The sequence below is a fragment of the Rhagoletis pomonella genome, unplaced genomic scaffold, assembly GCF_013731165.1.
Source record: "Rhagoletis pomonella isolate Grant_MI unplaced genomic scaffold, Rhpom_1.0 Rhpom_scaffold_00001, whole genome shotgun sequence".
NCBI lineage: Eukaryota > Metazoa > Arthropoda > Insecta > Diptera > Tephritidae > Rhagoletis > Rhagoletis pomonella.
The window spans coordinates 554,957-578,097 of NW_023458555.1; the positions used below are offsets into that span (position 1 = coordinate 554,957).

The window sequence follows — 23,141 nt, forward strand, 5'->3', positions numbered from 1 at the left end:
AAAAAAATGTCGCTTACGTTATTTTGGCGGTTAGGGCTCGATATGTAAATTCAAAACTTTAATGCCGTTTATCTCGAGTGCTGCTTTTTCGAGTTGTGACACTGTTGAAGTAAATGAGCGAAGTGTTCAGTGAAAGTGAAGTCCAGCTTATACACCGCGTATTAATCACACGATTTGCGCATTTGTACATTTTGGAAGTCATCCGCCTTTTCCCATTTTTATTGCCAATCAAAATTGACGGCATAAACACGGCATTCGTGGTTGCGGTTGGGAATTTCCACAAATTTTATCGTGTTTCTGAGGGAGATAAAAGGTTATGTGCCTACCAAGTTTGGGATTGATAGTTCGCATTTCTTTACTAAATAAAATTTTGTCAGTTTAAAGTATGGATATAACTAGTTAGATATACGTACAATTAGAAAGTTTACCGGTTTGAATAAAAACATTTGAGAAGGAAAATTGATCCACATAGATAGATAAATATACATCAACAATTTTTTAGTTTTACGTATAATAGATTTAGTCTATTTTCCATTTTAAACTTAGTTTTAACGATAATTTTCAGATACATTATTGGAAATCAACAAACTGAACATACATACATTTGCACATATAAAAAGAAACGAACATAGCCCACAATTACTGCTGGAGTCAATCGCTACTTTTGGATCGCTAGTGCACCGACTCCTAGGTAAGTAGCTACTCTATTAACCCGTGGTAGTGCACATGGTAGTGCAGAGTCGAACCTGTCGGAAGCAGAATTGCGAAAAACTACGAAAGGAGGCGTCCATAATTCACGCAAGTGACTACTTTAGTAACTCCCGGTAGTGCAGAGAGAGCCGATGGTGACTACCGCCTAGGACATTGCCTTGTGAAAGTAATCGATGAAATACACTGCAAGTAGTCGGTCGGTAATTGACGGAGTTTATCACGTAGCTACCGATTCAGCAGTCCTATAGTCGCTCCCCCGTACTGCAGGGGTATGTTCAATTTGTTACCCAGTGAGCAAATGGGGAATGCATTACCTTTTTCTACCTCGAAAATAACACCAATTACGTTTTAGCGAAAAGAAGCAGTGTAAGTGAGCAGGTATTGTGTAGCGGTTCCGGTTGTGTAACATTCCACAAGCAAAAATAACTTTGAGAACAAAATTAAGTACATACATATGTACATATATCTTTTTTCCACAACAGCTGCCGTAGCCAAAAGGTAGCCCGTTCGACTACAAACTTGTTGGTCGCGAGTCTACATCCGGGAGCATGGACGCTTTTCTTTTTCTTGTACGTCAACTAAATATGTTTCCCTGAACACCTAAATTCCTTGATTCAAAGGAAGTGTTATGTAATTTACTGAAAACTTGTTAATAAATATTTCTGTTAATAACACAGGACATTGGAAAGAATTTTGGTGCGGCAAATGTTAAAGCTGTTTCAGATCAACTTTTTGGCGCTGATTAAAAATCCGTAAGCCTTCCATTTAGGCTTAAACTAAGGCGTCAACTTTCGACTAAAATCCCAATTTGCAATTTTTTGACACTTTGACCTCCTTTTTCTCAAAATATGTAGCTGATGGAAACTTTATATTACGGATTCCTAATCAACACCAAAAAGTCTATCATAAACTGTTTTAACATTTGCCGTGCCAAAATCAGATGTCCGCTGTGTAATTAAACTGTTTGATATACATACATAATAATAATAATAATAGATTGACGCTTACACATATGTTAGTGTTTGGCCGGGCCTCTCCGAGCCTCTCCTCCGATTTGTGGCGTGCGCCTTGATGTTGTCACACAAATCGGAGGGACCTACAGTTTTACGCCGACTCCGAACGGCGATCGTATTTTTATGAGATATACATATGTATATACATACGTATTTTAAATAATATTCAGGTCTTGACCAATCGCTCGTGGGGGTAAACTTTTTAAATGAAAATTAACTTGTTACAATTTTTAGGGGCATTATATTAGATAGTTGTGCAAAATTGCATTATTAATTCACCAATTTAAATTTTGACTAGCAGTGGATTTAATTGGGACCAGCTTAATTGGGAGAGGATCAAATAGACCAAATGCGCTTGGGGAAATATGAACTTTTTTTGTGTGAGGCATCTTAATGTTTGTGTACGCCCATGCAAAATGAGTATGCACATCGACTTTTTCGCAATGTTTCTGCACGTATTTAAGTTTGTGGTGTAGTTTGTACATACATAAATACATATGCGTGCGTGAATACACGTTTTGCATCTTCTGAAAGGATTTTCCCGTTTATAGTTACAGTTCTTACTTGTATACACTCGTGCTCGCAAATACATACATATATGTACTTCAAGTTTCTATTATAGTCGGTATGCAGAGTTTGGGTGAACTTTTTGATACTATGGAATGTGTCACACGGAGGACAAAGCAGCTGGAGCACATTTTATCCTTCCGTTATCCTCCTGATATGTTAAATGCGGTGAGCTCATTGACAAATTACGACATCTGTATGTATTTATATGTAAGTTTGGAATGTTTGTTTGTGTCCCAGTAACGGAATATGTAGATAAGTTGATAAACTTTTGTGATAGCGAGTTCCATTGTAATATAGGAAATTGATTCAAAATTTACATATTTTACAATTATTAAACTTGATAAGATTAGTCTAACAGATAACCAAACTTCAGTGAGTTAGACTTTTACGAAAGTCGTTAAATTTCGGTTGGTCACATACAGATAATTGCCGGCGTACGTGAATATTAACTCAGCGCTTATCTACATGTGTTCGTTGTATGGATGTTTGCATTTACATCCAACAAATCGCAAAGAAGTTTCACTTTAATAATTTTCTTTAATTTTTTATTATTTTAATAGGTTTTTATACGAAATAAATAAATAAAAAAATAAATAATTTAATTTGAGCCCTCTGATAGCCAAAATGTAACGATTTTTATGCAAAGCTTCAAAATAACACTCGAAATTTTTGTTCAAGTTTGTTAAATTTCAGAGTGAAAAACTCGAACACCCAGTTTGTTATCAGAATTTTGCTTCTATCGAAAGCGCTACGATTAATTCGCATAGGAATTGAAGTATCCAACTTTGTGCTTATTTCTCTAATAGTGGGGCTTTATCACTACAACTAATTTATTTTCCGTTTTGTACATACATACATACATATGCATAAACCGACACAATTACATTAATTTGAATTACAAAGCTGTGTGCATACCAAGAACATAGAAAATAAAGCAGCCGCTCATCACATTCCATTGCCCATCATGGGCTGGCTCTACTCAATTTTGGTGCGAAATAATCCACATGAAGCTTGCCACAAAAGCGGACGGACTTGCAATTTCTTTATACATATTGTATATTTCTTGTGTACACGTTCAACAATTTACTCACCTCATAGAAGTAAAATGAATTAAATTTGTCGCTAGTGCCATCCACAGCACCCGCACCCGCACCCGCACCCGCACTCACGGTTGTTGTTGTTGTTGGTGGCCCCAAAATAATCTGCAGCATATCATCCGAAATTTCACTGCTACTATTATTTAGCAGCAGAGTGTTGGTCTGCTCAATCAAATCTGGCTTGACATCATTCGAAACCACTGAGAAAGTCGTTGGCTGTGACTCCGGCTCAGGGATGGCGTACGATGCGGCAGGTAAGAAATACGAGAAAGAGAGATTGCTTGGTGAAAGGACGTCGCTGCCAAAGCTGTTGCTGCTGCTGCTTGATCTTGTGTAATTGAAATCATTAGCAATGCCATTTGCGCTGTCGAAGGCAGTAGCGGCAACCAAAGCACTTACGCTGGCATTAGTTGTAGCTGAATTTGAATTGTCTGCAATTGATTGCCGAGGCATGCGTTCATAGGCCAACACAGCTGGCGGCTGTGGCACATAGTAGGCGTTTTCGTTCATTCTCTTAGCCATCACGTAGTCTCCGGCAGGCAGCTTCCGTCTTTCCACTTCTTTCCGTGGGTCTTCAAAGCAATTACTCGAAATAAATAGGGATTTATTGTGGACTTTGTGTCCGGTGGAAGGCCAGTGGGTGCCTCTCTCGCTCTTTTGTTGCAACCACTTGCTGTGAGATATAGTGTGACATTTATTATAGAGATTTTTGTATATTAATTTGCGCACTTCCTTGTTAGCATAAACGGACACAGTGGTAAAAACAAAACAGTTTTTATTTTTGTAGCATTTATGGTCACATTCGTCTTCAGGAGAACACTTGTGGAAGAAGATGCCCGCGAATGAAAAACTAAATAAAAGGCGCATTGTGCCATATCTATACAACCATTTGGGGACATGCACAGCTTAGACGAGATTGATAGCGGTGACCACCTGTGAATAACGAAAAATTTATTTCTTTTGCATAAGTATTTCAGTAAGTTGGTATGATTGATTGTATGTAGTGTGGAAAATAAATGCATACCTATTTAGAAGTTGGAAATTATTCCAGTTATAACGTCCCATCTAAAACATGTTTCTAAAGTTCGAGGTATATACTCTATGGAATTATCATTTTCATATGTACATATGTACATTTATACTGACATCACAGATATGTTTTGTCGTTCTAAATAAGTACGTTTATTTAAGTGCTTGTCTATAAAGTTAAGCAGCGGTTTTCGGTTTCAAAAAAATTGTCTTTTAACATTCGTTGAACACAATATCCCTTCTACACCCCAAGAAAGAGTTTAGTTTTAAATAAATATGTATTAAATAAGGTATAGAATAGTGATAGGCACACTTAAGTACTTTTTTATTTAGTTTGGGCACTAAATAACAAAATACTTATTTACTATTTGGTGCAAAAACCTTATGTGCCTATGTATGTAGTTATTAGCAGTTCTTAAACCCTCAAAGAACGTAGGTATTATAGGTTGCTCGATACTAAATTAATATTAGGAAGACGCTGAATACTGTGATCTAAAGCACTCAGGTACTTTAAAAATGCAAAACACTCCTACTGAAGTACTAAGGTATTTAGTAGATGGCTAAATTCTTTATGATCAGGGAAAAGCTAAAGCCACTAACACCTTACCTTACACTCACCTCAGCACAGCTTACATCAAGTCGCTCACATCACCTCATCTCAACTTAAATTTTGTTTCTGGAAATCTCGAAACCGTCCCGAAAATCGAGAATTAGTCACAAATACTCGAAATACACTTGAAAATCAGGAAATTATTTGTTTTTATATTGGATAAATGCAAATATTTAGTATGGGTATTTAACCAAGTCATAGGTACTATTATTTTCGTATTTAGTGCTATTTTAGTGAAAATAGGCAGAAATATATTAACATACGCGGTATTTAATAAGTAGTATTTGTGAGACTGCCTACTTTATTTGGCTAAAATGAGCATGAAACCCGGCTTTTATCAAAAATTGTTTGGTTAACTAATTTGGCCACTCTTCTGAGCAGGATCATCCGTGCTATTTACAAATGCATACATATTTATACGAAACTAATGGGCACCCAAGAGATTTGAGATATATAGAAGTTCAACAATTTATTATTTATTGCGCAACACTTTATAGCGTCATTAGGTTATCAGGTTATGTGGTTATATTTTTTATTCAGTTTACAACAATAAAAAACAATAAAATATAAAAAAAAAATTTGCCAGATAACCTGATAACCAGGCAAGCATGAACAACCACAAAGCAGTTTTCAAACTCCAATATACAAAAGGAGTTATTATTGGGGTGAACTAAAATTATCAATAAAATACCCAATATTTTGTCTATATAATAAAAAAAAATAATAGTGCGATTCATAAAACGTCGCAAAGTGGCATTTTTGGCGAAATGGCAATGTTGCGAACAAAGTTGTATGAACTACTTATCACAACACCGGATTGCAAATGTAAAATCTTTCAAAAATGCCCCGGGTTAGAGAAAAAAGGTTTTTACAATTATGTTTCGAAGCAGCCTAAACTGATGTACACACTTTTTCTTGAAGTATTCGAAGACAATAAAAAACATAAGTATGTTTCGCGACATATACTACGTTTATACGGACAGAATAATCGACTTAATTGAAAGCGCATTGACACCGTACACATTTCGCTCTAGTGTTTATACTTAAGGCTTTATATCGGCATCAAAGTAACCGTCTTCAAAAGCAAACAAAATAAGCTGTTTTCATTTGACATTTTATAAGTTAACATAATGGAAAGTGATAAAAATCTAATTTTATTCGGCATTATAAAATCGTGGCAAAGAAAATGAACGATTATTATTAATCAGCTTTTAAATACTGATGCGATTATTTGGAATTTGAGCGGAACAGCTGACCTCCAATTCGCTTTGAGTGAGAGCGGTGTTTATACACTCTTTCTAACTGTCTGGAGAAATAAACTACCGATTTGAAATGGATTGTGAGCCAAAACACTTCGCTCTTTCAAAGCGAATTGAAATTCAGTTTATACATATGTTTTGAATCGCGGCGAAATGAATTAAAGCGACTTACGCATGCGTATAAACGTAGTATTTGACTTTGTAATGATTGCCAGCTCAAATACTATGGCAATGTCGCAAGAAAGTAATCAGCTGTATTGCAAGGTGGCAAATTTTGCGGCAAATGAGACATTTGCAACAACTTTGCAACGTTTCATGAATCCCACTAATAGGCGCGTTCGTTTATAATCTCCAGTAAAAAACAACCAACAGCAAAATTCCGGCGAAATGTCAGCAGTTTTCTCACAAGAGAAAAATATCCAAAACAGTACGCAAACAGGAAATTTGCAGAAACTTGCAAGTTAAACGAACAGCTTATGTAATTTTTGTTTACGTTCGAAAGTGAAGAATTTAAAACGTACGAAAACTCACCACAAAGTGTTATCCTGACACAGTTTATTGATTAAACAAATAACTACTTACTTCTTACAAGTTTAATTAGTCGCATTTCGTCATTTTTAACTTCCAAACCATGAAACTCAATTTTGTGATTTGCGTAAATTCCAATCAGCTGTTTTTGATTAGTTGTTTTCCTGTTGGCAAATTGCTGTTGGCAATTGTCGCGTACGCGAACGCAAAAACTTTGAACAATTAACAGGTACACGAACGCAAATAATATTTACCTGAAAAGAATACTCGCGAAGGGTCTACATACATATGAGTAGTATACTTGCAAAGTGCACTATGTAAAATTTTTTAGATTTTAAGTTTTTGGTAGGTAACGATCAGTATTTAAAGTAGGTTCATGTCCACCAACAACACAGTGCAAAATCTTTCAATAGTCTCCATCTTCTGATGAACTTAGAAACCTGCTTTAGGTCGTATAGACAGTTAATACTATGTTATATTATGTTATAATGTTATTATGCTCTTATTTAGCAAAATTTTCAGGCAATAAAAAACAAAATCCAGATGTTTAAATGTTACTTGTTACCGTTGTCGTTTTTTTTTTTTTTAATTTATGGCATACTACTCAGATGTATGTAGGGTCATATAGTCACTGAAATGCAAAAAAGCCGTAACTAACTAAAATTTTTTATTGCTTAAAATGATGTGGGCACTTTGAATTCGATGAAATGCATCATAATCAATCAAAAGGGAATTTTGAATTTTTACTTCGTGACGGATTTTTGTATTTCAGTGACTATATGAGTTAGGGCCTTTCTATATTAAGGTGACGATATGTACATGTATGTAGATGAATACTACAGAAGATAGATATGTATGTGTATGAAAATTGAAAAAAATACGTACACTTTTCGCCTCAGGTGCGTACAACATTTTTGATTGCGACAGACGATGAAATCAGATTAGAAAAAACGATGTAAAGTAGAACGCAATCGCGTTTGTTGAAATAAATGTGTACATACATATGTATGTATGTAAACATATTTATTTGACGTGCATACTTATACACAAATTTTTGTACTACGAGGGCTGCCTTGTATGTAACTTAACTTAAAACTGAATTTAATAAAGTGAATTGTGAAATAAATACAGACTTTCCAAGGAGGTTATAGGCTAAAACAAAACCAGTATCTAAATAGCCATTGAATAGTGCCCGATACCTCCGATATAAACTAAAATCCTGTTGACACACACCTCTGGAAGCATTTACCTAGAATAAAGAGTTGAGGTATTTTATCAATGCAACGTTACTGAATTAGAGTTGGAAATATGTACTGAAAAATAGGCGTGACATCGTCTGGAAAGTTAGATGTTTACAGGGTGTATCACTGGAGCCACTGGAAACACGGGTATAAGATTGTGCGTAAAGCGTTTCGTTTCCCATTGTCAGCGAGTGTCAACTCCCAAATCAACGCGGCGTAATTTTTGACGTATTCTAATTTCCTCTCGTTTCCTCCTTTGCTTTTGGCAGGTATGTTCTCGTGACACTCAGATCTTTTTATTCTTTTACTTACAAACATCGGACCAAAGTTATAATACCATTTCATGCTCATGAAAAGTACAAAAACGAGCCACGAGCCATTCACTTGGAATGTTAGATATGGTAAGGTAAACCCTCTTTTGTGTTCGCCGCTACTGAATTAGTTAAAATGGCAGTTTTTACACAAATTAAAATGTACATGTGTATTTTAAATTGCCATGAAAATTGTGTTGCTAGCTTCATGTTGCCAACATGTTGCAAGCTTTTTCACAGCTTGAACAGAAGACTGCTTTGCTGAGGAAATGTTGTCGAATTTCACATTTATTTCACAGAAAAAAATTGTGTATGCAATTTAGCAGCTTTTTCATGTGAAACGGGAACAGAATACTTTGCTTAACAGCGGTCGCATCTAGGTTGGCAATGGCAAATCTACGAGGGTATTTCAGTGGCGATGGAATTATGACCGCGTGAATTAAAATACTGGAGTCGGCGTAACCAGAGTTGGACTGATGAAGGTTATTTTTTCCAAACGCGATCAAATAGTATTTTAGGTGGGCTATAAAAAATAGAATTTATGTAAGCCCTCTCTGTACCCACTGCTTTAGCTGTCGTAATGGATCTTTGCTTCATGCCATGACTACACGACAAAAATATTCACTGTCAGCAAACGTGACTACCACATTCCGAATACTTTATATTTCTCAGATCTTTGCCATATAAGCGATCTCTCGCACGTCCTTCAATGCCAATGTCATAAGATCCCTTACCCAAAAGTAAATGGACACCCGACCATAATCCGAGTCCTGAAATGAATTCTTTCGATATCTATTTTCGAAAAAACCATAGCCTTTTATGCGGCGCTGGGGTATAAAAACATAATAATAATAATAGATTGGCGCTTCTCCTCCGATTTGTGGCGTGCACCTTGATGTTGTCGGAGGGACCTACAGTTTTACGAAGACTCCGAACTGCGATTGTATTTTGATGAGAAGCTGTTTTTCATGGCAGAAATGCACTCGGAGGTTTGCCATTGCCTGCCGAGGGACGACCGCTGTTAAGAAAAAACCTTTTTTTTTTCTATATTTTTTTGCGATGTTGCTTTGACCAGGGCTTGAACCCAGGCGTTGCGGAGTGGAAGCGCGCACTGCTTACCCCTACACCACAACGGCCGACAAAAACAAACATAGTTTAGGGTAAAAAATTGCTTTATATTGTATATGGACAAAAAGAAGTCTGGTAACTTTTACCGCTTAGACTGTGTTGTCATAGGTATCATAATCGAAAAAACAGCAAGACGATCCAAATAATATTATTGATAAAAAGTTTATGAATTCCTGCGATGAAGACACCGAAGCAAAATATGGTCGGATATTTTTTCTTTTACAAATACTTATGTGGATTTGTTAATATATCAGTCCGCCCTAGTAAATATGAAAATATATGTACATGCATTCATACATACATTTATGCATACAATTATTTTCGGTGGCTCAATTATAACATAATTTAATTATCCTGCGAAGTGAATATTTCACGAGTGGAAAAAGATTTAAGGCTTAAAATGCTACTACCTAACTCTCAAAAGCTCTGTAGGGTATACCCATATAAATGTGTATATGAGTGAGCACATAAATTCAATTATAAGCACTCACTGCAGTGTATACCCAGTGGGAAAATGGGTAAGCACCTTACGAGGTAATTCAGGTTTTATTTCTGCTCTTAATACCAAAATTGTCATCATGACCAATGTAGTCTACTACATAGTAAAGCACAAAATAAACACCTCCGTTGACGACTTACTGGTCGCTGGTACAATCTTTGTATTCGTCGAACCTTAAGGCAGCTTTTGGATGTCTTCAGGACCATGAAAATCGAAAAATAAATGCAAACAAAAACAATAACAAGCATTTTTATAGCAGCAACTTCAAACGTGCTGTTTGTGCTAATTGCCAAATAAAAGAATTCGAGGAGATATTATATTTTCATCATTTTCATAATGATTCTCAAAAGATAACGAACCAAAATTTTCGGTGTTTGTTGAATGCTTAGTTGTCTGAGAGAACCTTCCTTTCGTTATATATATATATATATATATGTATACAAAGTGACTTTGGTTCAAAGTCACTCGGAGGTGAGTTGCAGATCCTGCCTGATAGTTATTTGCCTGAGTGTACACTGCGGGAAATGAAGCCTAGTAAAAATGAATACTTTATATGATTATGGTTTAAAAATGTTCCTATTTAAAAATATAATCTTTTCATACAAAAAGTTATTACGCGCGTATTTGACTGTTCACATCTGAGTATGTATGTATATGTAAGTGTACATACGCATACCAAGTACGCAGAGCGCTGAGAACACACCCATGGGCGTACCACAACATCCTCAAATCAAAATACCCAAAATAAAAATCCCCAAACACAAAATACCCATTTTCTGTGTGAAATGCATTCAAATTAGTTATATCTCAAATTAAAATTGAAAACGAATTGTATGACGAATTCACAAATATTTATTAGGTGAATGAAAATTAAAGAAAATGTAATTCATCGCAATAACTTAGGAATATATCTTGCATGAATTTACATCAACACAAACTTCATTGTTCAAGATATTTATATAAACCATAAATGGAAAATCACAATATTACAATATTACTTAATAAATTGTCAACCAAAATCGCAAAAATCCATGCAATTCGAATTCTCTCATTTTTGTGTAAAAAAAGGCATGGCCCAACATATTATTTCATTTATTTGAGATATCTGACTTGCCCAATTTTACTTCTTGAAACAAAGCCCTAAATAGCATTGGTTTTAAGTACTATATCTTTTAATAAAATACAACAATATCGCTTTAAATAAATCAATTTATAAACGGAAAGAAGAGTCACATCCGTAACGTAACGTCCCGAACTTACATATACATATTTTTCAAAGTTAATCCAACCTTTAGTGTGCTTTTATGTCACATTTTGTAAACTGCATTATTTTCTCTTTAAAGTATTTTTGTAGATTGACAATTTTCGCAAATCGGATGACTTTGATGGTCATATAAAAATCACTTCCTTTTCCAGTAACGTCCGAGCATAAATTTCGACATAAACTCAAATTCAAATTTCCATTATTTTGTTCTCATAAGTACTGCTATAAAATTTCTCTTATACCACAACAATTTTTTTAATTTAGACCCCTCTCAGATACGTCAAGTCTTGCTTTCAAGTCTGCTCTGTTCGTGGGCGAAGGAAGTGAGAAGAGAGGGGAAGAGTACATTCATCCCACCTCCTTCGCCTACGAACGCGCAGACTTGATGTGTCTAAAAGGGGTCTTATAAGATTTTTGTCGGCAAAAATGTTAAAAGAAACGTACGAACGTAACGTCCGCAACGCTAGGATTTGCCCATATACATTAATTTTCAATAGCGATAGATAGTTTCTGAGAAATTAATTAATCATCCCAGATTTTTTTTTTTATGGAAAAGTCCAAAAATTCAAAATAACTGTTTTTGTGTAAATGTTTTGCATTTAAGTTTAAGCCAGTTCCTTTAGAAAAAAATTAAGCTACCAATGAAGAAAATCGATGGATAGATAAGAAAATAATGATTGGTCAAGCGAAAATGCGCAAGGATTTCTTGTATGAAATATGAGCCGAAAAGAGTGTTACTCATACGCCATGTGCACCTGAGTTGGTATATTGTTTGCTTCGGAAATAAGAGGTGTCAGAAATGATTAATTAATTTCGCAGAAACTATCAGGGCTATCGAAATGTGATGTATACACGGTTTATGGAGAATTTTATTTGCTTTCATTTCGCGTATCTCGTATTACGATTATTCGATTGATTCGTAAGATATACGTGATTAAGTGAAACCACCATTTTTTCAGCTGAATGACGGTAAATTGCAAAAGTTATCCATTGAAGAAAAATTTTTTTTCGAAATTTGTTATATTAATATAGCACAAAATTATGAATGACGCCGTCGCTCCCCTGGAAAGGGAAACCGGAAGAAAAGGTGTTGATATGGCCGTTGCGAATGCATTTGAAGGTAAGCAATAACGCACAAGAAATTACTTTTGGCTAATTTTAGAACTTTTCAGGCGCATTAATAGAAAGTTTTTTGGCTCTAAAAAATTTTATCAAGCGCAAAGTGGTTCGAAATCTCAAGTCTTTCTAAAAAGGATAAACAATTTATTATTAATTCTACTATTTCTCTATTTTGATTTGTTTTTGCACTGAGTGTTATGCAAAACTATGTTCACTAACTTATCTATTTTAAACTATTTACCTATACTTAAAAACAGATAAGCCCTTAATGTTTTTTTTTAGTATAAAGAAAAAATGGGAAAAAGTTATTTATACAATAAGGAGAATTTTGGGAAACCGTAAAGCCACCTATTCGGACCTAATAATGGCAATTGGAATGGGTCTAACAGAATACCATAAATCAACTTTAAGTTTCAAAAGATAAAATTATGCCGCTCCCTTTGCATATAAAGCTGGGATTTATGAAGCAATTTTTAAGACGCTACACAAAATTGAGCAATGTGTTTCTTACATATATAAAGAGAAATATTCCTGGTCTAAGCACCTTAGAGGAAAAAGCGATACTTTCCGATGGCCTACAAATAAACACATTAATATGGGAATCTGATTTCTTAAGCTCAATGAATAATTTGAAAATTTCTGTGTAAACTTCGTTTGTTGAAACTACTAAAAATATTCTGGGAAATTTTAAAACTACTCGGAAATAGTAAACGACATGTTGGAGAGCTTCAAAACCTTAGAATGTGATAAGTCCACCACAGTATTCTTGGCAAATTCCCGCAGAATCTTGGAACCAATAAGTAGGAACAAGTAGAGCGGTTTCACCAGGATCTGTTCGACCTATAAGAGAGCCAGATGGGATCGTCGTATAATGTCTGACTAGTGCTGGGGGATGCAGTGAGCTTTTTCCACTACACCTCATTCACAAAAGCCGCGAAAAAAAATGTTTTAATTTACATAATAATGTAATAAATGCAGCTCTTTAAGGAAATAAGGTTGTGTTTCGGTACAAGTCAAAATCTAGAAGATTACAAGTAGGAAATACAAATTTGTATATTCAAGTAATCGGTATACGGTCTTACGTTAAAACAGGAATATAGCTTCTCTGCGCCAAAACCAAATCTTGGTCTTCTTGGAATTTACCATAAATGAGTTTTTAAAAATCAAAGAAGGAGTGGAGTAGTGGAATCCTATGGTGTAGTGTCACACTTCGTCAATTCATAGACAATTCTAGACAACGTGCTATGTAGGTGAGGTAGAAGAATTGGCATGCTTAATTACGCGTAATGACTTTAATGGTCTCTTGTCAACATTCGTTAGATTTTAGAAGCAGCAAAGCCATGAGCCGTGGAAAAAACTTTTAAGGAAAGTGGCTGAAATTTTATGGCAAAAATCTCAATTTGGCTTTGTCAATGGTTTCGCAAAGTGAATTGTCTCTAATTATTGCCGCAGTAAATGAACAAATTTGCCTCTAACTTGAGCTAATTACAAACTTTCAGTTAAGGGTATGAAGGCAAAGAAAATCCAACGAACCATAATTATTGGCATGCAAAAGCTTTTGCGTATACATGGATTTTCATACATTCAAATGTGCGTATATATATACACATGCATCTATGTATGTATGAATACTAAAGTGGTCCAAAAATGTATGTAAAAAAAATTGGGTCGCATTTTTAATGCCGCCAGCCCCTAGGATTGTTCTATACCAAAAAAAATTATACCCCTATTTTTTAATTTTGAAATAAAAAAAAATTTGGGTGTGCTCAAAGCGCTCAAAGTTTTCAATGTATTTTATATGGGGAAAAACAGCTTTTCGTAGAAATAGTGTAGAATTCTTGAAAATCGATATTTTTCGTTCGGAAAACTTTGCTTATCTTCAGGAGATTCCCGGTAATAATACCCAATTGCTCCTTTAACAATTTTTTCATGGTGACTATATTTTATGGGTCCTTGAAAATGCAATGGGGGACCAATAAAAAATCTTTAATCATAAAAAATGGTTAAATAAACAATTGGATATCAATATTGAAGTCTTCTGAAGAGAACCACAGTTTTACGATTGAAAAATATTGATTTTCAAGAGTTTTATGCCATTTTTACGAAAATTTGTTTTTTCCCCATATAAAATACATGGAAAACTTTGAGCGCTGTGAGCACTCCCTAAACATGATTCAATAATTAAAGGTTTGCTCATTAGTGACATTAGAGTTTTGACACTCCCTTAGCTCCCTTACAAAAGCTTTGCACACGCACACGAACCCACACACAGGGCCTTGCTAAGGGAGCCGATTTTGTCAAGAGGGAGCGAGAAAACTATTTTTTGAGCAAACCTTGCTCCCTAAATATATTTTGATTTCAAAATGAAAAAATAGGGGTATATTTATTTCTGGTTCAGAACAATCCTAGGGGGTGGCGGCAATAAAATTCCGACTTTATTATTTTGGACCACTCTAATGTACATATGTATGTTTGTACATACGCGAATATTGAAAAATGAAAAAAATTAAAAGAGAAAGCTCGGTTCAAGTTGGCATTTGCGTTTAAATAACCTATTTTGATTACATGCATACATGCATGCATTAGTGTAGGTATGTATACTATGTATAAACTATACAGACATATGTCCATACATACAAGTACAGATATCTGTCCTTAAATATGCATATATATGTGCAAAGGTAAATATTTTTTGTGGTATTATAATTTCTAAAATTACGATAGGTTTTGTGACCTGGCTTAGGGTCATTGACTTTGAGCCTGCCAAAACTTTCCAAACCCAATTCCTAATAAAAATAAGTATGCACGGGTATGTACATATATAAATTATGCCGAAAAGTTTAGAAACGTATAAACTGCACACAAAGACAAGAGGCCTCTGTAAATAACTTGTGCTAAATATGCTCCAATAAATAACAGGAAATCGTCTCGCCGATGCTTAGACGAAAATAAGCGTTACACAAATTTCAACTTGTAAAAGGAAAGTATGAAAAACAATAACCAGAAAGTAGTTATTGTTACCAATAAATATGAGTATAAGTATGTATACTCAAATATGTAAAGCAAACAAATTTATGAAACATACATACGTCCGTTTTAATTTGGCAACACTGAGGGAATACATAAAGTGTAAAGTGTAAGTGTGTAAAGTGAAAGTTTTAACAATTTGTTGATGAAATTCGAGAAGTAGAATTCTCCTTTCTTCGGAGAAGAGCGCCTTCCGCATGTTAAAGGTATACAGTAAAACCCGCTTGAGTACCACACGAAAAATGTCAGCTTTTGGGCATCTAAAATAACCCGCTTAAGTACCTCGATGTGGGCACTTAAGCGAACATAATTATTGATGTAGTTAATCTTCTTGTTAACTTACATAAATAAGTTCTTGAAAAAAACATGCACATTTAATGAAGTGTTCGCGTCTTAAAACCAAGATCGTAGCATTATTTGAACACATAAATACAGGTACTTAAGCGGGTTTCACTGTATGTACAACATTTCTTGTGCATACATACCCAGCGGGAAAACTAGTAACGCATTCCATGCGCGTTAAATAATCGAATGTATTTCTTATGAGTTTTGCATCCAATTACTGTTTAATATGTAATCAGCATTCTAATGTATTGAAAAAGTCGCAAAAATTTCAAACTCAATCACATTCATTTTTCGATACTAGGTAATGCAAAATTAAATGCCCCACTTTTCTTAGGACATCGCCCTGGGGGAAAAAATGCATTTTCGAATGTGAATAGGGTTGTTTTACTGATTTTTTTTTTCGATTACTATACATTACATTTGCCGACTGGGTATAACTCCGGCTACGCCTTGCACAGAATTTTTGCGCAGAACCCACATCGAAATTTACAAAAAAAAGTGCGAATTTATTAATAAACTAGTGCTCGGAAATTTGAGTTATTTTAAATTAAAGTTTTTCTTTGGGTTAGTATATACAGGCTGGTGGTATACCATAGGGCCAAATAAGACCTACCAATGTTAAACACGTATAAATTTTTAATTTTTTAATATTATTTTCCATCATAATGGATACTTACAGCAAGACCACCAACAACGATTACAATACGCTATTCGTTTTACACAATTAGCCACACAAATCGATTTTCTAGGTAATGTTTTGACATCGGGTGAAGCGCATTTCCAAGCAAAACTGTAGATTGTGGTTCTCTGAAAATCCAAGGGCATCAAAACCAGCACCAGTTACACCCATCCAGATGCACTGTTTGTGTGCGGTGTTATGGCCGAAAAAGTGTCGGCCCATATTTCTTCGAGAATGAGGATGAAACGCCAGAAACGATTTCTGGGGCTTCTCACAGAACAATGATTGACCACTTTTTGCGGCCAATGGCCGAGCAGCATTCTAATTTGTGGTTTCAACATTATGGAGCGACTGCGCACTCTGCTAGGCAAACTATGGACCCGGTGCGTGCAAGCGGTAGGTCTTTTTTGGCCCATCCTGTATTAATTTGCACCTTCACTAAAAATTTGGAAGTGTTAGTACCAAAAACAACGGAGTTATGCCACTTTGCCGCGCAATTGAATGAAAGTGTATGAATTTTGAAAATTAAACTTTGGCTTGTAATATCTATGGAATGCGTTAACTGTTATAAGAAAACTAATTAGTGTTTCTAGAAGTTGTGCCTATTCAGTGTTTCCATACTCATTTGCATAAACAAAACTTTTCAACGATGATGGAAAATAATGGCTATTCTATTAGATCTACCGAAATCTATCTAAATTTGCAAAAATTCGCAAACTATAGCTAATATTAAATAAAGATTAGAATATTTGGAACATCGTTCGAGAACAATTACAATTTTATTAAAAACAGATAATTTTGAGATTAACGATAAGCTAAAGTGCTGCGAGAAATGATATTTGACTTTAAATTTTGCGTTAACGGATTCATTATCTAATAATATGCACCAACCCTTTTTACTGAACCCAGAATTTTTAACAAGAATTGGTCTTATTCGACTAGTGTGCTGTGTGCCACCTGGCGGTCGATGCGCGGGCTCTCAAAATTAAAATAAAATACTAATATTTTTCAGGCTTGTTGTTGACTTCAAGATACAATATATTTTCACTATTATCAAGGGATTTGAGAAAAATTAGATTTTCGACCCGCCCTACTGTATACATATATTTCCAATAGAATGTTTTCTTTCTCAAAAAAATAATTCCAACATTTTATGAAGTTTTGACGTTACCTCTGTTATTCCCCACCGACTGCTTAGTTTGTAGGCCATATTTTTATTGGGATAATGCATTAGCTCGGTGTTTGTTCCTCATTAATATTTTATTTAATAGCAGCATATTCCCCTAACCGGCGTCGCTCAAGGCAAACTCTGCTAAACCTTCGAGTGTGATTATTTATTCAATACGTCCTTATAAAATGCGTTGCACAATTATAGTGGCAATGGAAAATAATGCATTATTTAAAAATTAAATTTGTCTTAACCACTGAACCATGGGATATATATGATGGAGCAAAGTTGTTTGTATTCTTTTTGTTTGAACATATGTATGTTCATACACATGTCAGTTATAATTTCATTCATGTGGCAAGAGAGACCGCAGCCAGCAAGTGCGTATGGTGGCGAAGTCTGGCAGCAAAAGTAGAAAACATCAAGCCAGGCATGTAAACCACCAACCACGTTGATGACAGTGTCGCCAATGACGGCAAAATAGAACCAAACAGCTCACAAAACATTAAGGAACAATCACTAGATATCACTTTATGGATGTTGCACACACTTCAGTGTCATAAGACTTGCGCCTATATATATGCATAATTATTTATTATGTATATTTCAGGTCGGATTTAAACAGATGCACATATCTACAAAACACCCCTGCAAATATGGCTTAGCGTGTATAGGCATTTTTCTTATTAATCACTATCCAATATTAATTAGTTTCGATGGGACCTGAAAGAAGCTTATTTACATTTAAGTTAAGAACCGTGAGTTAAAATATGTTTTCGACACAAAAACTTCCACTCTTGTTACGCCAATCTTTCGGGAAAACTTTGAACAATTCTCGGTATGGAGTGCTATTTAATACAGAGAATACATATCTACATACATATCGCACACCGTCTTCAAAAGAGTCACAACTCACAATTTTGCATTTTTGAAATTATGCGCTAAAAGTGTACAATGTGCTTTTATTTGCCTTTCAGCAAAAGCTGGAGCAAATTTTTGTTATAATTTGTAAAAAAAACCCCAAGGTAAAGTCGCCCCTGCCCATATGATTATCATGTGCCAAGAAATAGTTTTTCGCGTTTTCTAACAAACGTTTTATTTTGAGTTGTGACTCTTTTGAAGACGGTGTGCGATATGTGTGTACATACTTATATGCGTATCGTGGTTCCTCAAAACCTCGCAACTGATATTTCGGCCAACAATGAAATTTGCTCTTCGGAAGCTTCTAACATCAAGCCTTATCCATTCATACCTATTTAAATATCGATATTTAGATATGAAAGGTAGAGATAATTCGGGATAAAAGAGAGAACCGTTTGGAAATAGCGAGGGAACTCTGGCTATAGCAAGACGAAAACGCTAGACCTCCAGCAGTCGACTAGAGAGTATCGCACAAAATGTCCAGCATTTATTTTCTGGATACCCAGGTATAGCGGCTATAAAGCATAAACCCCTTGGAAGACACATACATACAAACAAAACTAGCAGATATATCAGGATCTACTATAGGTGATTTCGGAAAATTCGTCAGGGAATCAAGATGGTTTGATCGAGAAATCCAGACATACGTAGATAATTAGCATTCCCACGAAATTGCGTCAAAATGGCGCAAAGCGTATCGAATGTAGAAGGTTACTATGAAATAGTAAAGCCAACCAACCAGCTGTCTCCTCTAAAATTTCTAAAATTTTTGCAACCTCAAATACGAGATGTGCATTATCTAGATACACAGTTTTGTACTTTAAACGACCATTCTTCTACTGGGAAGTAAATACGTATGTATATGATTGGGGTTGGTTAACAACAGCAGCACAACAAAGTCGCGTTGGCGTCAGGTGCATTTGGTTACATATTCGAAAGCCCTGATTGCTGTCTCTTCTGTTGCAACAAAGCTAAAATCAGCGACGACATTGACAACACATCCACAATAAAAGTTGGCGTCGTTAAAGATATTATTATTTGGTGCGGGATACTAACCTATTGTTGAGGGAAAATGAGAGTAAACAAACAACGAAAAGTGTATAACTTGTGCAAATACTTTTTAGGTGACGCTGGGATGTCAAAATACTCATATATACATACATACATACATATGTATTTACGTCGTGTACCTAGATGTGAACGAAGCCGACCTACATATGTACCCTGGATCTCGGAATGGACTTAGAGCACACCACAAACTAGACTGCAAGTGATTGTAAGTAGTCCCAAGTTGGGTCCAAGAACATGTAAAATTCTATTTACATTTAACATTGAATGTCCTAGGCTCGGACCAATTGTCCACTTCTGCATTACATTGTAACAAATTCCAGGGGGGGAAAAAAAAAACTTGCGCCAGCTGCGATTCGAACCGGGGTTCTCCGATTTTCTAAGCAGATACTTTCTCTACACGCCAATGCCGCACATGAAAATTCGTTGACTAAGTGCCTAAATATCAGTAAATCGTTAATCATACTTAACTAACTAATTTTAGAACAAAACTCATGCCATATGCATTACATTCGGACCACTTTTAGTACAGTTCACCTGTTTTACGTAAAACATTGCTTTAAATTTTTGGACTATCTTTGGTTTAGATACAAAAATACTATACTTACGACTATATTTTTCGAGCAACTGGACCAATCTTTTCTTCAGGGTATATAGTATGCAGAAAAGCCAAACGTTTCTAAATCTTTTGTGTTTAGCGAGTTGAAGAACGCTACTATAAATATATCGATGGTCCGCTGCAATAACGACAAAAGTCAAAATTAAAAAAATAAAAGCTTATACTACCATTAAGTGGTCAAGGCTCTAAACCTTGTGTAATCCCTACTACTTTTTTAGTAAAGATTAGACATTGATTTTGACACAACCTTATCTTCTTTATCCCTTCCTCTACTGACTATATTCCAGACCAAAATCAGACAGATCTGTAGTTGATCTAGCGGCGCATATACTCCACTGAAGACCTGTTCTGGTCTAATACATACTGCCGAATTCCGAGAATCTTCGCTGAATCCATACCGTGATACATATTTTAATAAATTCTCTTAATTCAAGTCCAACCCTGTTTTGATTGATTCCCATTTTGTAATACGTAATTCATTTAATCTATTAAGTAATTTGGTGGCAACCCTCTTCAAATACCTGAAAAAAATCTGATTGTCCCAACGAAAGATTTATTAAAACACCTTCGTTTGGCAATTTATCTTGTCTCTAATTTAATTAGATTCCGCTTTTCAAACACATGGTAAACTTTTTCATAACATTTTCAAATTACAACCTTCTACAGCTTCTATTGAATGAAGCCTATATTTTGGTATATATTTTAGATAAATTATTTCCGTAATTCAGGTCGAATTTGACTTTTTAAACAAAACATATAGCAACCCTTTTACATGTAGCTTAGAAACGAAGCATTTTCAATTGATCCCAATATTGTATTAATTCACTTAACTTATAAAATAATTTGAATTTAACTTTTTAAGCAGGTGGCAACCCTTAAAAGTACTTCCGGACTTCAACCTTCTTAAATCGCTTTCGTTATCCTCTCACCAGTACTCTTTCGCACATATGTACATACTTCCACGCTCAAGGCATGCGGTATGGAAAATTCAGATTGTTTGGTCCGTACCACGCCTATTGCGCTAAGTAAGTCCGTGAGTATGGAATTGATTTTATATATCGCCGTACCAAATACTTCCAGAGGAATGCAGTGTGAAAAAGTTAGCTTATATGGGAAGTGCCACACCCCCTTGTCTAATCGAGATCAAGGCTATCCTATATTTTAGGTTGGACTAAATGACACCAGCGTACAAAATGTAATGGGGATCGGTTGAGTAGATTAAGGGTGAAATTACAGTCGGTTATTTTAAATTTCGTTTGATTAAAATTTACTTGTTTCACACTCATATTCAGCGGATAATTTTGCTTTAGAAATGATGGCCAAGTGGCAGAGGTCAGAAACGTTTTTAATTTCTGTAAACTTTCAAAAATTTTTTTTCGAGAAACTACAGGCATATCCTATATGTACATACATACATACGTGATATTGGGCCGTATGAATAAAAACTAAACATTATGTCTTTCTTAAAATTTCATACCGTTTACTTCAATTTTGTTGGATTAAATCGAGTAAAAGTCTGAAATTTTAAAGCAATTGCTTATTTTTTAACCGACTTCCAAAAAAGGAGGAGGTTATCAGTTCGTCGGAATATTTTTTATTTTTTATTATTTTTTTTATGTATGTTACCGCATAACTTTGCACCACGTCCACCGATTTCAATAATTCTTTTTGCAACGGAAAGGTAGTGTAGTTTAGATCCAATTATTGGATCATGAAATATATAGATATGTATATATTTTTTTTAAGTCGGTTTTTTTTTTGCTAAAAATTACTAGTTTTAAATAGATACTACACATTGCATGTGACGTATGCGAGATGTCGTGCGCCAATCGACGATATGCACATACATACATACGTATGTATGTGTTTGGATAATAGATAGATTTGTTGAACTATTTATTTATTTGCGCTCGCAGTTTTAGAGCCATTAGAAGTGTTAAAGCAAATGAATAGTGCAAAGTAATGACTAACCATGATTAAAATCGACTCAAAAAAAAAAAAAGATGCACGTACCCACTAGGGAGAGAAACTAGTTTAAATATAAATGTTTAAGCAGTTTTTTACCCACCACAACTAATTGAAGATCTGATTTTCTTCCTTGAAACGAACTGTTTACCTCAACATGGCGATGTCCTAGGAAGCAGTCAACTATCCGACTCTGCATTTGATTTCAACTTCAAGCACTTCAAAGTCGTTATGTTCCTTTTGCAGATGTCTTTTCAACCAATTTAAAATTACTTGGTATTAACTGCCGAAACAGTTAGGTAATTGCCCAAAGTTAGATGATTTTTCAACTAATATTGGAGAATGTATGTATTTCAAGTAGGCTGCAAGGTGATTATACACCAATTTGAAGTTAGTTGCTAACTAAGCAGAAATAAATTACTTTTTTTGAGGTAGTTGGTCGAGCCATGCGGTAATGGGTATTTAAACATTTTGTATATACAAACGTATGTATGTATGTATCTACATATGTACGCTCATACACTGCATCTCCATACTTATATATGTACATATGTACATATTAGGGTGACTTTTTTTAAGCAGTGCTTAAATTTTTAATTTGTTTTAGTGGGCTACGATACACTTTGCTACCAGCGAATGTAAACACGAGAATTCGGTTGCAATAATATAAAACCCATACAAATTTTTCATTCTCGGAACGGGGCAAAAATTCAATATCTAAGATTCTGATGAAAATCTTAAAGGATGTAAATGGAAATATCAAGGCCCCTTTGGCCGTCTTTTGAATACGATAGTTGTAAATAAAAACACAGTTTTTAATGTCCGCGTATTCTTTTTTTAGTTTAGGATACTTTTATAAATTTGTTAGAAAATTGAATTGTTAAGCAAATTTGAGGCTTTTTAATGCGATTTTTTTTTAATATGCAGTAGCTCATGCAAGTTTAGTATATTAAAGTGCAAGTTTGAAGTA

The 23,141-nt window shown here is 35.0% G+C and overlaps 1 protein-coding gene across 2 annotated transcripts in view; it reads right to left on the reverse strand.

Annotated features, from left to right (window-relative positions):
- Nucleotides 1-4,319, reverse strand: part of LOC118735597 (cardioacceleratory peptide receptor) — a 170,288-nt gene extending 165,969 nt beyond the window's left edge. For both annotated transcript variants that reach the window (XM_036465443.1, XM_036465433.1), the window contains exon 1: nucleotides 3,386-4,319. In XM_036465443.1, the coding sequence (XP_036321336.1) occupies nucleotides 3,386-4,258 (873 nt within the window). In that variant the 5' untranslated portion in view covers nucleotides 4,259-4,319. The remainder of the gene's footprint in view (nucleotides 1-3,385) is intronic.
- Between the last annotated feature and the right edge of the window lie 18,822 nt (nucleotides 4,320-23,141).